The sequence below is a fragment of the Strongylocentrotus purpuratus genome, unplaced genomic scaffold (genome assembly GCF_000002235.5).
Source record: "Strongylocentrotus purpuratus isolate Spur 01 unplaced genomic scaffold, Spur_5.0 spur5_contig_866, whole genome shotgun sequence".
NCBI classification, from domain to species: domain Eukaryota; kingdom Metazoa; phylum Echinodermata; class Echinoidea; order Camarodonta; family Strongylocentrotidae; genus Strongylocentrotus; species Strongylocentrotus purpuratus.
In genome coordinates, this window is record NW_022145575.1 from 699,626 (window position 1) to 717,926 (window position 18,301).

General features: G+C 38.3%; 1 protein-coding gene across 1 annotated transcript; it reads right to left on the minus strand.

Annotated features, from left to right (window-relative positions):
* Nucleotides 1–5,906: 5,906 nt before the first annotated feature.
* Nucleotides 5,907–14,444, minus strand: LOC100889817 (indole-3-acetic acid-amido synthetase GH3.17). Its single transcript, XM_030974191.1, has 7 exons — nt 13,207–14,444; nt 12,231–12,588; nt 10,831–10,966; nt 9,589–9,756; nt 8,035–8,183; nt 7,202–7,299; nt 5,907–6,226 (listed from the first exon to the last, which is right to left on the minus strand). The coding sequence occupies exons 1-7, from the start codon at nt 13,816–13,818 to the stop codon at nt 6,011–6,013; spliced, it is 1,737 nt and encodes a 578-aa protein (XP_030830051.1). The 5' UTR covers nt 13,819–14,444; the 3' UTR covers nt 5,907–6,010.
* Between the last annotated feature and the right edge of the window lie 3,857 nt (nt 14,445–18,301).

Below are 18,301 nucleotides of genomic sequence, written 5' to 3' on the forward strand. Positions count from 1 at the left end.
TTCTCAGATTGCTCTATATTTAGTGTCATTGTCTTCTTCACGAGAAACAAATGAGAAAATATACTTGTTTTAAAGCTGATATGTTACCGTGACATTTCCTTGTTCTCTGCCTCTCTCTCTCTCTCTCTCTCTCTCTCTCTGTCCTTTTCCCGTCTCCCCTACCTATCTACTTATCGTTTCCTCGTCATAGGAGTACATGTAATTTGCAAACATTTCGCCCCCCCCCCTATAAAGGGGCGATGGAGCGTCTTTGTGGGGATCCACCCAAAAAAGAGGGTACTTTCTTGAAAAGGGGGAAGCTACCTAGGCTTATCTCAAAGCGTTAAAGAAATTGTTTAGATATTGGTATAATTATACCCCTACATTGTTACATTAACAATGATGATCATCAACAATTTCTCTTTACGTGGTTCAAGATACTGTGTCAGCACCATATGTTGCATTTGTGTAAGATTGTCTGCAGATTCATTTAAAGCCCCACTGTCCTATTTGTAGCTATACTTGCTCCCTATATATTGAAAACTTCCCCAATCGGTGCCTGTTGGTCCCCCATAATCCTCTTTTTCTTATGTTAGTTGAGAGCTGAGTTAATGAGATAGCCACCTGTCAGTCACCTCGCTGTGTGGTCTAATCCCCTCTAGCCCAGTTGTGTTGACGGTCTTTAAAACTCCATGAAGTCACATTAAGACCGATTAAATCTTTTTATTAAGATGAAATCACCAATCTTAATTAGATTTAAATCAAAAATTCACAATGAAAGAATATTTAAGACCTTTAATGTGTTACTTTATATTAGGGGCACATGTTAAGGAGGCTATGAGAAATATTGCTTCGGGAGAGATGACGGGAGATAAAATGATCTTGTCATACCACGCATGGAAATTATGACTGTCTCCTTTTAGCATGAATTACATTTTGGATGTAATTGCAGTTGCCTTGAGTTTGATAACTCCTTCATAGTTTAAATTGTTATATTCTTGGACAAAGGACAATTGATTGGCTTGATATTCTATGAAATTCAATAGAGCAAATTGTTTAAAAGATGAGAAGTTGAAATATGCTTCTTTTAGTATTCGAATAGAATACGTCTATAGTTCGGAAAAGGGACATAGCGGTGGAAACGAACAAGACTATTCTAACAGGTGGACAGTTTATTCTTTTAAATTCCGGAGCATTGTGCCCTCTACCACCGGCTCCTGCCTGTAATTGTGGTGGTAGGAAAGGGGGTTAATGTCACTACACAAAGGCAAAGCTCCTCCATTTTTTTAGAACTAGATATGGCTCTTTATATGACCGCAAAGGAGCACGCGTTATAAGCACCAATGGGAAATATAGGTAAAAGGGGGCACTTAATAATGGGCAGTTATATATAGATATATATATGAAGATGACACTTATCAAAAGTAACAAGGGGAACTAATCATATTTGAAAGGGGCACTTATTAGAAATGAAAAGAGCACTTATTACAAAAAAGGGACAGGTGTAGGGTAAAGGGGGCATTTATCAGAAGTGAAAATTGCACATGTCATATCTAAACCGAGGCACTCATTAGATATGAAAAGGGGCTCTTCTTATCAAGGGAAAGATGCGTTAATTACAAAGAAAAAGGGGCACTTGTCAAAGTACTTATCAAATGTTAATTAGGACACTATTAAGGCGAAAGCGGAATGTATTACAAAGGAAAAGTGGCACTTACTTGAAGTAAACAGGGTCACTTCTCCTATCCCAAGGGGGCGTGTTGGGGGGTACTTGAACAAGTGGAGGACATTATGTACCCATTGCCTCCTCCCTGGTGCTCCCCTTTGCACCCAAACAATCAAAAACACATGTCTAGATTTATAGACAAGCGTAATAACCTAAAAAGATAACGGCACTACTTGCTTACATTTCCATTATCCCCTAACTCCAAGCCCTTTAAAATGGTCAGTTCGGGCAGAAAAGTGGCTGAAATTACCAAAATGTTGTGAGTAGGGTCAACATGACTTACATTTTCGAGATAAGCGCAACATTTTTCCTCGGATAAGCTACTCAAACATTCCCACCCGAAATTCTCCTTTTTTTTCCTGACCTAATAAAACCAATTGTATTTGTCCCCAATAGTGTTACATCGAATCACTCCATTTTGAAATGTATTTTGTTGCTGAGAGGGCGTTCTTGAAAGTTATTGCTCAGAGCCATGGATGTGCATGTGTTGTTTAGACATAGATTGTGTGAGTAAGTTGGACTACTGCGCTTTTTGCCATGTTAGGCTAGCACATGACTGAAGTTGGCCTGTGTATTTGTATTGTTCGGCTGTGCTGATAATTAGCCTTGACTTTTGATATTTCCACTATTTGGACTCTTGTGAATGTTTACGTGTTATTTAGTTCATTTTAATGATACTGTTGCAATTTCCGAAAATTTACTTTAGTATTTCTTTTCGCCTCTCTATCACCCTCACATCAGTTGTTTTAATGACTTTTTCTCGCCGCCATAGTATTTTTACACTTAAATTGATGAAGGTGGTAATAATGATAACAACAACAACAACAACATCAACAACAGCGAGATCAACAGCAAAGATAGTAACACTAGTAATAATAGATGTAGTTTCTTAAACGGCTACGCTACAGCTAAGGGCTTTAAACGGAACGCACACCGTAATAACTGTTTAATTCGCGATGTCGTGTGAATGTTCAAATATTCCGTTTATCAAACATCTGTGAATAGTACTTCGTAGATAAATTATAATCGTAAGCATGCTCAAGAAATCAACTGGTCGTAAACACGTTGTATAAAGTAACATGAAGATTAAAGAGCGATACGTATAGAGTGTAACGGAGAACAAATAAGTGTCTTTGTACATCAGTCAGAGAGATTGACGTAGAAATGAACAAATTATTGTAACATAAACGAGTGATAACACCAGTATCCCCATCCCTAAACAAAGACCTAGTCAGGTCGTCCAGTTTCTGTCCGTCTTTAAGGATTGTGTATTCGTCAATCATCTAGCTATGTCCCCCTCCCTTACACGCATTCCACACTAATCAAATAAAATGCATTGCATTTGCTTTTGCAGAAGCAAAGTCACAAACACACACACGTGCACACATGTTGGTTGATATTTGATATTCGATATTTGTGGCATGATTAATTTGTTAGGGATTTTATTTGGATCTGCAAATACCGAATTAATACCCAAATCAAAATTGTTTTATTCAAACATCACATTAGCAACTTTGGCGCAAGTCAAATTTTAAAGGAAAAGAGAAATCCACTAAAAAGGAGCCCTTATATTAATGTTTTGTGGAATACTAAAAAAATTAACACAAGAAAGACGTAAAGAAATAAAGACAACAACAATAAACAAATAATAAACAATTATACCGATCTATATTACAAGTTCACTGCAATGTGCAGACGAAGAGTGTACTGACAGCTGGATGCGTGGATTTTGTTTGCAGTATCGAGACATTTAGCCTTTGGGGGCTTTATTTTACCTTGGAAGATAATTACATGTTACAAACTTCAATGTATTTAGAATGACAATAGATATAATAAACATGACTTTAACTCACCGATTGCTTGACCTCCTGGTTTTCACAAATTTATCTAAACTTTCGATCCGATCAGTATGAACAACCTCTTGACAATGAAACTTTCTTCATCCTTTCTGAAGCAATCAGGGTTTGGCACATCTCTACTCTTCTTAAAAGTATTAAAAAGTTTTGAGAAATTTTGAAAATTGGGTGGATAGTGATTCCTTACAATTTTGATATATTTAGATGCCCCTGCAACTGTACTTTAAGCACTTAAAAATTCAGTCTCTAAAACACTTCTGCTTTTGAGAAAAATTGAATATCAAAATTTACCGGTGCTCCAGGTAAATTTTGATAAATTTTGGATAGCGCTTACGGTCATACAATGGCAGCTGCGACCTTGAAGTTCTCAGAATATTTAGTTGTGATACGTAATTTTAGTCCGAACATTTTTAATGGTTTAATTGATATCTTGACCTCGAGAGGGAGCTATACAACATAAAGAGTTTATTATTTACAATTTCATAACTTTAGACGGGATTTCAACCGCGACAACGATCACTAAATATTGTAGGATCGCATATGTTTCCAATATGTTTATTTGAACCAAATTCATGAGAATATAATTATGTATGCCCTAAGAATCATCCAATTGGGGATCTGTGTTTGTACTTGTGGGCTGGCTGTAGTGACAATGCAGATAGTGTATCTATTGACCCCAAAACATTAATTCTATTTTTATATGTGGAACTAAATCATGAATAATTTATATTTGGCCTGAAAGTCATCAGCTTCAAGCTACAACATCAACAATAATAATGACGACGATGATGGTAATGATGAAAATAATGATTGTTACACTCTAAGAAAAAAGGGTGCAAACAAGGTTGTAAAATAAGAGTTTGCACCCTTTACATAAAAATGAACCCTATTGAAGGAAAAGGGGTTCAAAAAAGGGTGCAATATAAGATTTTGCACCCTTCCAACAAAAATGAACCCTATCGCCCCAAAAGGGTGCAAAATAAAAGTTTGCATATTGCGTGCATATTCATGATTACTTTACACGTGTTCACATACAAATACATTTATCATGATTCGTTAAGCAAATTATGGCAATGCACATCAATTTTGTGATTTGTATTTTCCTTCGGCAATCATTAACTAATAGATTACTTTGTCTGATCATGTTACAATATCATTCACGTTTCAGCAATAGATATATTGATTATATGATTACTAACCAAGAAACAACATGTATGATTAATATGTATTTGTGTACGGGCAACTTTCACGAGTATTCCTCGAGTATGGATGCAGTATTGCACCTTTTAAAGAGTGCATGATTGAACCCCTAAAGATGCTGTTATTCCATCGGTTTGCACCCCTAATGGAGCAGGATTGAACCATTAAGGGTACTAACATGTCTCATAAAAGGTTCAATCTGGCACCCTCTCTTAAAGGGTGCAGGATTGAACCCATAAAGGTGCTGCTAGTGTTGCATCGGTTTGCACCCCTAAAGGGACAGGATTAAACCATAAAGGGTACTAACATTTCCCATAAAAGGTTCAATCTGGCACCCTTTTCAAAGGTGCAGGATTGCACCTTTAAAACGGGTGCAGGATTTAAGCCCTAAAGGTGCTGCCAGTGTTGCTTCGGTTTGCAACCCTAACGGTGCATACTTGCACCATTTTTTCTTAGTGTGTATGATAAATATAAGTACATGAAATATACTAAATCACTTTGGTTTGCATGTACATGTAGTCACTCGGTATCTTAAAATCTAAGTTGAATTGGAAATTAGGATATGAAGAAGCCTATAAAGGTAAAATTAAAGTTTGTATGCTGTGGGCTCTCTGTACAACAATAGTGTAAGTCTACAAAAGTTGTGGGAACGAACAAAGAACATTTCATTATAAAAGTAGGAAGATAACTATGATTACATTGTACACTGATAACACATGCCTAGTCAATATTTAACGAGGATTACAAGAGGTATATTTTGAGAATAAACGTAGTTTAAGGCAAAAATACGAAATGAATCTAAGAGCGGATCCAGGACTATCAGAAAGGGGTGTAAAATGATTTTAAAAGAAAAATCAGTATATTGCCAAGGATATCTGATTTTTATTTGACGTGATGACAACTTTGCCATCATTATTAACTATCATGCCAAGATCACTCAACAGCCAACCAAATCAAGGTTCCCGTGGAAGCTACTCTGAATGGCAAAGTTACCAGCAATGCTAATATTTAGGCAACGGGGCGCAGAGGTGGGGGTGGATGAAGATAATTGTTGAGAATTTTAAGCCTTACAATAAACCACTTAGATACTCGGGAATGAGATAACCGTTGTATTATTTACATCTGTTGAAACAGGGATGGGGGGGGGGGGGGGGTGGGTATGGTTAAACCCCCAGTCCCCTGACTCGTATAAGCCTTTGTTGATATAGTGGCTAAATTTGTTCTTTTTGTCTTCATAGGATTTTCAAATTTAGACATGATTGAGCATCACCTCCAGCATGCCGTAGGTGCGCAACTTACGCGGGACCTTGTACTGGTTCGCACTTGCTTTAGTATGCATCAGAATGTAGCTTTTGAGGTCTTCAAACGTGCCGGGTTTCACGATGTGGACTCGGGGATGTGAAATTGAACCTTCACGACGAAGTCTTGCATAGTCGCTGTTTAGATCACGAAATTTAACATCGATCTGATAAAACGGAGAACAGAAAAAAAAGGGTAAAACTGGGGTGTAAAATAAATAAACAAGTAAAGCCTTATCTATCTTACAAACATCATGCACAATCGTAAGTTCATACCAAGATGTAAATATTTGTCCGATAGAGTTATGTGTTAATTTAATGTTTTTAAGAAAATATGTAAAATAGTAGGAAAATAAGGGAAAACATTGGAAAATCCAGGAAGGATCTCGATGGGTTTTTCGTTTTTTTTTTTAAGTTTGTGGCATTTATCTGTCCTTGCGCAAATACTATTTCTGAAGTGGCTCATTCGAGTGTAATTTATTTATTTACCACTGAGGCAAATGCAGGAAATTTAAATTTAAGAGCAAAAAAGAAGAAAAAATCCAAAACTGATCTTTACCTTAAAACATAATAAATAGGTGAAAAAATAGAACCAAAGATTACAAAGCTCAGCTAGCTGACGTGCCACCACTATAGTAGGCCATTTTCGTCATGTAATCAAATTGAATGCATACATTTTGTGAAGTACCTTGCTACGTATTATTGACCTGTTGCAAATAATTTTATTTCTATAGTCTAAATGAAAATTGTTTAAATTGCCTTCTATACGCAAGGCAAGCCATACGGTTTTTCCAATCTAGCAACAACCAATTCATATCGGCGTTCTTGATAATGAGATGAAATGACATATAACATGTGAATGTTATAGCTCGCCTGTAAGTAAACGTGTACAATTTTGAAGACATTTTGAAAATGGTCTATAGGAGGCACTGCAACCCTTATGTGGAGTACTTAATTTTTTGAAATGAACATTTAATGTTATGTTCTTCTACATGGACTTTCCTGATGAAAATAATTATGTTAAAGCATTATGTTCTACAATGATGTTCTTTTCTGGCTCTTCAATTATTTTGGCACAGAGGGTTCGTTTAAGACGCTCTTTTCTCTTCTATTTCTTAATAGATTATTATTGGTTTGCACACCATTCTTCTTTCTTCGGCGGAAATTGGCGTGTTTCTGTCTTCGAACTCCAACTCCAAGAAGATCAAGTAGTAGGGCATTATCTCGTCCTTTTCATAGGCTGTAAAATACAAAAGACATGAAATTCCTCATGGATTTCATTCGATCCAGCTAGTTACAATTAAATTTTAAACCTAAGTACCAAAAAAAATTATAGGACTATTTTAGCATGAATGATAAGAATTTTCGATTAACATGTCTCTGGGCCATTGAAGGCAAATGTCATTGGTATAATGGGACAATTTTAAGTCCTGATATTTTGTTTACATACGTTGAAAAATACTTACATGGTTATAAAATGAAATATGTACAATTAACAAATAATTATTCATACTCTTACCAATTTTTCAATCTTTTCAAATAATAAGGTAAATCGGGATAAAATTGGTTTGTCCCGATTTATGTTTCTTGATAATGTGACATATTCAAGCTTACATTTAACAATATTTAACACATGCCCTAATTCAATCATTTCACCTTTCATTCTTGATTCATGAAACACACATAAAACATCATATTTACAAGGGGTATGCACAATTTAGTTGTTAACAGTATGTTCTCATATTCTGATATGCTGTAATGAGGGGGAGGGGGTACTATCTTGAAATATCAATTTACGTCATGACGAAAATCTTTATAAGAGTGTCAGCTCTCCCACCTTTTACCCACATACACGCGCACACACACACGCGTACACACCACATACACACACATACACACACGGTCACGCGTACAACTCGCTCCCCTTTTGGTTCACCATTTCGTCATCACTCCTCAGTCCCCGTAAGAAAATTACCTGGACTCTCTTCGGTGATTAGGTTGTTCTGGGCCACGGTGTAATCGATTAGTTTTACCCCAGACCATGTGGTCTCACAGAACTTGATAGTTTCTTTAACGACCAGCTGATTAATCTTCTCGAACCTTACGTTCAGCATCATTCCAATCCTGTAAAAAAAAAAAAGCAGTATGACTTGATTTCGACATCACCGAAACCTGCCAAAAGAAGTTGGTCCTTCCCCATTCTTGTCTATCCGAGAATTTTGGGCCAATTACCAGCTGTTCTGGGTAGAACTGAATAATCATCATGTTTGGTTTGTTTGTTTCGTTAAAGATAAACTCCAGTACTGGTAAAAAAAAAAAATATAATTCTCACAGAATCAAACGAAACTTACACTGAATGTTCAAGATTACAAATAAATGACATGTGCCAAACAATTTTGGAAGAAAATGTATACTGGCGGAGCAATGAGCATAGAAAGACAAGGAAATCAAGGTATTACTAGCCCCGACACCATTTGTGTTGTCCCATATATAGCTTTCTATGTGAGTGCTTGTTACTTTACCTCTTGTTTACCGCTTGTTACTAAGACTCGGTCAAATTTATTATGATTTTGATGACTCCAGAACCTTGCAGTGCACACCAATACTTACATGCTACATGATCAACTGTTTCTGATCCTTTCCACACCTTTTCTTTCACAGTGCAATCGCATTACCAGTACTAAAGTTTATCGTTAAGTTTGGTTTCATGATTCATGAGCCACCGACCAGATTATAAGGCGCTACCCATGACAATGTTAGGATGCAGGAGCACCGCGAAACCGAGGTTTCCCCTATTGTTTTTGTCTTTTTAAATTGATGCATGTATAACCTACCAAATTATAAGGCGCTACTTCGAGCACAAGTAGGATGGAGATGAACCACCATATAACATTTACTTTGAAAAATGATTTTAAAGATTGGCTGTTTTGCATTGCATTCCTTTTTTTCAGTCTAATTAAAATGAGAGCATTGTATTTAGAGTGCTAAAGTGGTGAATCTAAAAACAGCCTCTCTCTGACGTCCTACCCGAGGGACTGATTCTTTTTCACCATTACAAAGCTTGAGTCTTGAAAACAGGGGAGGGGCATGTTGACATACAATAGCTTGTCCTGGATTCGAATACAAGATATATTGCTCTACCGGATGAGCCAAGCCGTGTCTCCCCCCCCCCCAAGAAGTCCCTGCTCAGTGTTTTCTATTAAGAAAGCTAAACGGTCGTTTGCTTTAATATAATGATGAATTGAATACAATTTTTTTTTTTTTTTTTAATTATACAAGGCTTCTAGTTAACTTTAAAGGAACAATATATTCAAAATCCGCCCGATCCCACCCCCCCCCCCCCACACACACACGAGCGACTACATAGATCGAGAGATTGTGAACTTTAAACAAAAAAAAAAATTGGCCATGGAGTTATTTTAGCCAATACGAAGGGCATAATCCTTTGTCTGATCTACCCCTTTCTTTGTCTTCGTTTTTAGTAATAAACAGTATTGCGTCCAAAGTGTCGGACCATATGTCGTCTTACCGATATTGGAACTCTATGAAAGGGACCTTGTTGCCTTCAAAACCGATAACACGGATTATATCACCCATCCTATAGCGGTACAGTCCACTTATTTGAGTAATGACCACCTCGTACCGCTGTCCAATCTCGACTTCATCAGGTAGGTAAGTCTGTGGCTGATCTAGCTCTCTGTTGAGATGGAGTAAAACAGAGGGCAATATTTGAAACACATCGGCAAATTGGCAGGATAGAAAACAAAACAACAAACAAACAGCTGTAGAATCAAGGGAAGGTTAGAACAAGAGGACGGTGATTGTCTTTATTGCAAAGGAATTAATAAAAATCCATTTTACTTTTCTTTGGAGACATATTACATTGGAGATAAAACCGCTTCAAAAGTCAGTGCAATCTATCCCAAAGAAGTGGTTAAATAACTCTTTAAAGAATGAATTATATTCTTAGAGCGGATTTCCATTCCTGTACATTTAGAGAGACTGGTATAACACGAAACAAAAGACCTTCTTAAGGATCCAAATTCTCGCAGGAGCTGTGATCTTTGAGCAAGAAGATGGGAAATAAGAAGAGCAAAGGGGTCCGGGCTAATGGCAAGCAAGCCACCATTCTGGAATCAAGTAACAGATTAAATCCAGAACACGTTCTGGACGAATTTCATCACGCTGTCCGGACGTAATTGTCCAGTTGGTGACAAAAGGAACTTCAAGTCCAGCAAGTCACAGTTCGGAGCATTTTGTAAATTGATGCCAGAGCAAATGTCGGACCCAATTGATTCCCTAACGATTTATTGAGTGTGTGCCTTAAAGCAATGGATACATTTTAATCTATGTTGTTTCCCTCTCCCTTTTCAGGAAATGAATTGATGTGACTATTCAAATACTTCAATTCTCATTTATGTTACATTAATGACATTGAAGGATTACACTTATACAGTTTGCTACAATCAGTATAGCAAGATTAAGTTAAGCTAACCAATTTATAAAGGCCTACAGTTAAATGAACAGTTCAATATTCTAGCAGCCCGAGCATACAAATGTAATGAATGTTACAAGTTTTTAAATGAGCACAACACTTTTTTCAGTTAATGGTTATAACGACTTAAATTGATAGAGGTTCATTATTATGAAGAAGAAACAAAATCGAATTTACCCCGTTTAAATATCACAAGAACATTTTTAAATGTGAGTTAATTTCTAGAATTGTACAATACAAACAAGACGGTTTAGAAAATAAAGTGAACATTATTACGTGTCCTCGAACTTGATGAACTCATAAACGACCTCGTTTGTCAACAAGCTATATCCGTTTCGCTTATCCTGCGTCCACAATGCATGCCCAATGATTCCCTCTGAAGAGCCGTACACGAACGGGAGCAGCGGAATGCCTGTGAAAATGACATTGACGTCTTATGGTTAGTTTGGCTGGTGCTGAGAGCCAGAAAGGCGTAACAATAGCCACATATCGATTAATGCCCTCCTGTATGGTTTCTAATGAAAGATAAAAAAAAAATGAAGCATTTTAAGCTTTGTTATTACCATATCTTGATAACAATTTGGGCTGTGAACTTCCAACTTGCTATTGCAGATATGCACATCAATGATCAAATTAGGGTAGTTAGGTCAAAGGTCAAGTATTACTAGGGACAATTAATGATAGTTGTGACTTATATATCCTGTAAATCGCTTTTATCATATGATTTATTATTTTTGAAGTACATTATATAGGGACTTAAAATGAGAAGAGTTTGAAGACAATCAGATCGTGATAAAAAGTATTAGAGTATTATTCGGGTCAATTCTAAGATTTAGTCAATGAAATGATATAACTCTTGTCGTGCCCCCCTTCCCTAATTTGAATGTATAACGGAATATGAATGTTAGGAGTTACTGTAGACAGCTACCTTCATCTTACGAAACGTGTAGAAAGTGTTTTTGTGATAGTCAAACAGGAACTAGGTCAGTGTCAGTTATTTATCGAATAGGATATTATGTTTAAACAGAAAAAAAGAATACATTGGAGCAATGTAAAACCGCATATATCAAATTGATGCGAAGCTTGGACATGTAGATCGGAATATAATTACGAAATGTTAAATAGGTTACATATCCCAAAGTAGTTGGAAGGTTTCATTTGAAAAGTTCTTCATTAAACTGTCATGGCAATCTATTATGTAGTGAATTCCTGTTTGTTTGGGATGCATCGACCTATAAAACAAGGAAATCAAACTAAGGGTACCAAAATATAGAACCACATTAATATATGCCTTCCATGACTAACATAAAGGCTTTTAATTATAATTTGTTCATCACATTGTATGTAACAATCTTCAGTCTTGATTCCAGTCTCCTTTAGTTAATCACCTATGTGTGTCATCATTTAAGTTTTATTTGATTAAATTTTGTTATTAAATTTTATTTTACACGTACTTTTTTAAGGATATATACATGTATATAAAGAGTCCCATGGATGACCATCTTTTTTTAAACATGTACTTAGTTCGTTTAATTTTATATTCAATAATTGCTCATGTATTATAGGTCATTTTTTGAAATTGTTTGCTTACTGTGCTAGTTAAAAAGGAAATTCGTGCACATCTGGATAAAGATTAAATGAATAAATGATATAATAAAATTCTGAAAGATTATTACCTTTGGCATATTTTCTTTCAATATTCGGCCAGCTTCTTGTGTTATCAATACCAATAACAATGGTTAAATCGGGCCACACCCTCTTCAATATGCCATCCATCCCCTTCTCGAATTCACGTCTCAGCAGGCAGGCCCTCTCCTGATCGCCACTGCCGAGTGCGCTAATCAATGATGATCTGGTGTCATCTTCGAGTTGGATGTCTTCGTGGATGGTGCCATGTGCGATATCGTCGACGATGTCGGTCCATCGACGTTCGATAAGTTTCATCATGCTCTCGATATAGTGAATGAAGAAAGAAAGGACGACACCGATTGTGGGTTCTCGTAGGGCGAAGAGACTGTGAACGTAACAAGCGTCCTGTGTTCGGGTAAAGTAGACATGGTCAAAAAAGACTTTATTTTTCTTGTTTTATGCATATCCTTCTCTTTATGAACTAGTTGGTCATAACAAATTGTGAGCTGAAATGAAATTCATCTCGGAAAACATATCATACTAATTACTGTCAATACTGTAACAATGCATATATATATTAATAAGATCTTAATGATATTTTTCAAATTCGAATTTAAGCATAAAAAATAAATGAACACGGCTAGTATGATATTATCTATCTGATTGTCATGTTCGCTCTTAGTTCATTTCCTTTAATTTATTTCATTCTCCATAAAAAAAATTAAACATGCAAAATGATATACGGATAAAAGATCGATTATAAGAAAAAAATACAAAGGGCACGAGCGAACTCAATTTTATGGGAATGTGGGGTTAACAAAAAGGGCAATTAGCCTTATGATCGAGTCAACCCCTTATCATCATTAGGACGAGGGTTTCGGGTCCAGTTTGAAGACAATTTATTTTCATAATTTCTATAATCTACAGGGTAAAAAAAGATCTCTACAATTTGCTGACAAACAATATAAGTGAAGGTGTTCCCTAGTGCTGAATTGGCATAATCTTTGTTAGATATACATGTACCTTCAAATTACTGATGTGAAATCCAGCGGTTGGTGTCGTGAAAGGAATCAACTTATCTTCTTGCTCTCTAGAGAGGGTGAGAAAGGCTTCGATGTTGACTCCGCCCTTAGTCTTCGTGATCTGTGGATCAACGTAGAACAAAAACTGCTTCTGCAAAAGGCCTAATCGTGGGCAGTTCTCAAAAGCACTGGCACTGCACCGCCCTAACAAGGTCTTGATAAGATCCAACCGATTAATCAGGGGGATGAACTTGGATTTACCAGTCGTACCACTTGTACAAACAAAGCTCGTTGGGGCCTTTGGAGTCATCACGTTGGACTCGCCTTCCATTGCGCGCTCCGCGTACTTTCGGAAATGCTCGTAAGTGGTGAGTGGATGATGCTGTCGAAACTGTTCCATAGAACGGATCTCTTGGATCTTAAACTCCTTGCCGTAGGACGTTTGAGAGTTTTCTCGGAGGATATTCAGGAGGAGGTTTTCTTGTGAAGAACGGATGTCGGTCCAGGTTTTGCGTACCTGTATCAGTTGGTGTTTCCCGGTTGAATATACACCCCATACTTCAAGAAGATGTCGTAAAGTTGAGATGATGCCATAATATGGCGATATCTTCATGCACGCCAGAGTGGCAAACAACCCCGCGAAGCAAGTCGAACCGAGGCCAGCAGCACCTTTGACACGAAAGATAAGCAGTAATATAAACTGTTAGTCACTCCCCCGCCCGTTTGTTCCCCGTCCACAGCCAGTTCATATTAAGTTCAGATCGGGTAGATTAGGCATTCCAAGCCAGTCCGTAGTCAGTTTAAACCCATTATTAACTAGTTCTACCTCGTTCCTAAACGTCCAACTAGTTCGCCACTTGTTCTAACTAGTTTTTAACCCGACCACCCCGTTCAGAGGCAGTTCAACACTTCCTCATCTCGTTCTGAGTGCGTTCGAACGCGCTCCGGTCCTATAGAGCGTGTGCAATCCCGTCCTGACTCGGGAGTTATAAAAACCCAGAGCGTACGTTCTCGCCATTCCTCATTCCCGTTCAACTGCAACGCTTTAGGCTTTGCAGATCAAGACGTTCCAGTCAAGCACCTATCACACCAAACTAGTTCTCACTACGTTCTAGAAAATGTTGCCAAACGGGCTCAAACTGTGTGTGAACGGAGTGAACGTATTAGCAACTATTTACGATCTTTTTAAGGACTTCATGGACGGGCTCGGACTGGCTTGGACGGGAAGGGTGGTCTAGAACTTTGAGCCTGTTCAACGGGGTGACAACGTACTTAAAACGAGATGGACGTACTACGAACGGAATTGCCGTACTATGAACGGAATTGCCGTAATTCGATCCTACTAGGAACGTGTTACCACGTGATGTGGTCGAGCATCAATGAGGAAGAACGCACTGGGTTTGTATAGCACTTGAACCAGGACGGGATTGCAAAGCACGATAGCAGCGCGTTCGAACGCACTAGGAACAAGATGAGGACGAGTTGAACTGTCTCTGAACGGGGTGGTTGGGTTATAAACTAGTTAGAACAAGTTCCGAACTAGTAAAATGGTTTGGACTGCTTGGAAATATCAAATTTATCCGATCTGAACTTGATATGAACTGACTGTGGACGGGTACAGACGAGTTGGACGTATTGTGGACTGTTAATGAACGAACTAGGATCGCATTAGAGACATTAGTCCAGTCCGAGCCCGTCCATAAAGTCCTTAAACAGGTCGCAAACAGTTACTATTACGTTCAACTCCGTTCGCACACAGTTTGAGCCCGTTTGGCAACATTTTCGAGAACGTAGTGAGAACTAGTTTGATGTGATGGGGGCTTTATTTTTGTTCTTTGTCGTCGTGTTCTTCTTGAGCTTATGTCCAAACCAATTAAAAACGACTTACCTCTCCCGATTTCCTACATTTTTCAACAACAAAACTAACGAGATACATTCATACCCAACGAGACAGTCAAACCACTTCCGCACCCCTCGAATGAGAACAGCTTTCGCACAAAAAAAAACAATTATTTACACCGGTCCAGTATTTTAGACAGGGTTAAAATTCTTTAAATCTGATTAGTTTAAAGAGCTTTAAACTAATCAGCTTTAGATACAACATCATTCACACACAGACAATTTCGGTGCAGTCGTTCGAGATTCACTTCTCTTTAAACGCTCAGTTGGGCCATTGCGCATTTACGAGCAGTGATGCGCGATGGCCCTACTGAGAGTATAAATCGCGACTTCGTATCTGCACTGTCCAAACATCGTATAAACGATTTCCACAGTGAAATTTTTCTTTAAAGAATCAGCTCTAGATACGATGAATTTTACCCCTGTGTGAAAAGGCTGATAGATCCATCTCTTAAACAAAGTACCAGTCTATACACATTTTAAAAAAAGTTTAAAATTAAAATTTTAAACACGTATGCATGAATGTATGTGCCGTCGCCAGTCAGCTGCAATAGGGACTTTTAGATTTGCACGTCGACATGGTGGACTGCTACGTGTGACGTCCTTTAAGGCCCTGCGCATGCGTCACGTCGTCTCAGTCGTCGACTGTCATGATAAAGCGTCCACCTTGATTTTCCCTTCGTCCTAAATCTAGAACGACGTGCACTTAATTTCACATATATGGCGTCATCTCAAGCCTCAAGATGAATGAAAAAAAGGCATATTGTCTTTGAGCAAAAACAGTTTTCACGAAACTGAAGTAAGTTTTGTAGTAGCCTTCTCTCTATTCTCATGAAAACTCTTTTGTTTTGAACTGTGAAAGTTTGAATGGTATGTAATAATAGTACATTACATTAATATAAAGCGCTTAATACAATTCTAAGCGCAAGAAGAAAGGAAAAGGAAGAAAAAGTGAGAAGAACTAAAGAAACATATTTAAAAATATATATATTATGTTATAGCAACCGTAGAAAGGTTTATAGCTAGTGGCAGTGGCAGTTTGCATGAGCTCCGCCTCCGCACCGCCCAGCCGGCTGGTGACTTTTTTGCATTAGGGGGCCCGCGGAATTTCCTTTAAATTTGTCGCGCAAATCATGACTTCATCACGCTTACTTCCTGTCCATGTATATCGTCGAGTGAAATCTAAAAGATCTCTTTCTGTAGTCAACAGGGGAAATTGGTTACGTTGACACGCAAGCTCAGTCTCTCTCAAGGCGTCGAATGACCTGTGCGACGCATTAGTGGTACGGAAAAAAAAGCGCCCGGGATAATTATATTAGTATGGACGGCCATTTGTGCCACGGCACAATCCAGCCGGCGTCGAGAGGGGGGGGGGGGGGGGGGGGCCCAATTTGTGAGAAAATATTGAGCGGCGCGTCAGTGCCGCGTTCCGCGCTTGTGCGGACAGGGGGAGTCTGAGGGGAGATGTGTCCCTCTGAAAAGCTGAAGAAAAGTCGAATTTGTAATCTCAATTTGTGTGATTTGGTGTATACTTTTTGCCAGGATATCATTTAAAATCTGTGACTTTTTTTATGATAGGAGGAAAAGACTGGAAACACAAGAATCGGGACTATGTGTGCAGTCCGCATAGTACCCCGTTGTGACAAAAAGTCTTTAGGACACTGGTATTCATGGCACCGGTACCTCTAGCCAGGCGCGTACGCAGGGGGGGGGGGGGGGGGGGTGGGGGTTAACCCCCCACCCCCCTTTAGTTGCTTTTGTATGTGTGTATTTTAGAACACCCCCCCCCCCGCTTATTCAGCGGCTGGCTGAGTCGTTGCGAAATTTTTGGCCCGATTTCAAAATGTTAACCCCCCCCCCCCTTGGAAAAATCCTGCGTACGCCACTGCCTCTAGGTGTAAGTGTTTAATATTGATATATGTATAACTTAACACAGCAATGATTCCCTCATTAAGATCAAGAGTCCATAAAGTATATCTTTTATCCTTTTTATTTCATTTCTAAACAAGATCTTCAATTGCAACAATGTTGACAACCACAATTGACACGGTACAGATTCCTAATACCTCGGGTATCACTTGATTGTCAAAATCAGTCAGTACAAGACTAGTGCAGCAGTTGTGATGGGCAGACAGCAATAACTTGATTCGGGCTGCAGCTTTAACACCTCACATCAGGCCCCAGTGAACGTTTTTCAAAGTAGGGGGGGGGGGGCTAAAGTATTTATGAACAGGTAGAGCGTAGCGTAAAGTTGGCGTAGGGTCCAAGGGGCGGTGCCCCTGGAAGCTCGAAGGTTTGAGAAGGCCAGGGGCAAATGAGGTCATTCAAAGGGTGTGGGGGGCATCAACAATAAAGGGCACTTTCCGGGAGAAAGGGGCACCTACTAAGGGAAACCTCAAAGCAAAAAATTACAATTTTTTTAGACATTGGTATATACCCATACAATGTGATTACAGGGATGATTTCAATGTCTGTTACTCTCTTAACATGGTCCATACTGTTCAAGCATCATACATTTACTTTGTAGTTGGTTTGTGATGGTAAGAATAATTTTTGCGAGCGAGCGAAGCGAGCGAGCAAAAAATTTGGATTTGTGAGGTCGCAGTGAAAAAAATTACATCTTATAAAGAAGGAAAAAAATCCTGATGGGGTTTTAAGCACAATCTAATCATGAAACACTGAAAAGATCTTTAATATGAACCATAATTATATCAACTTTAAATACCAGCGAGCGTAGCGAGCCACACTTGGGTGAAATTAAAGAAAAGTTCCTCTTAATCCCTTTAGATTAGGAGCACTTTTTATGGGGAAAGGAAAAGGGGGCACATATCCAAAGGGGAAAATGACAATTATTTGAAATGAAAAAGAGCACATGTCAAAGTAAAAAGGGGAATTACCAGAGGTGAAAATGGGGCACCTCTAAAATTTTAATAAGGGCATGCACTCATCGGAGATGAAAAGGGGCACGTATAAGAAAGAACCAAATCTCACGCACACATAATGCAAAAGAGGTGAGTAATTACGTCCTGCAGGACACAATACAAATCCCAGGTTGGTTTCCGGAAGCTGGAGAAGAATCCTTTTCGCATCGTATACTGATTTTAATTTTTAATGATTTACGCATCTATCCAATCTGTCCATATAGTGTAACAGTAACAACCCATCTGTGACACTAATAAACGATGTGCATGAGACTA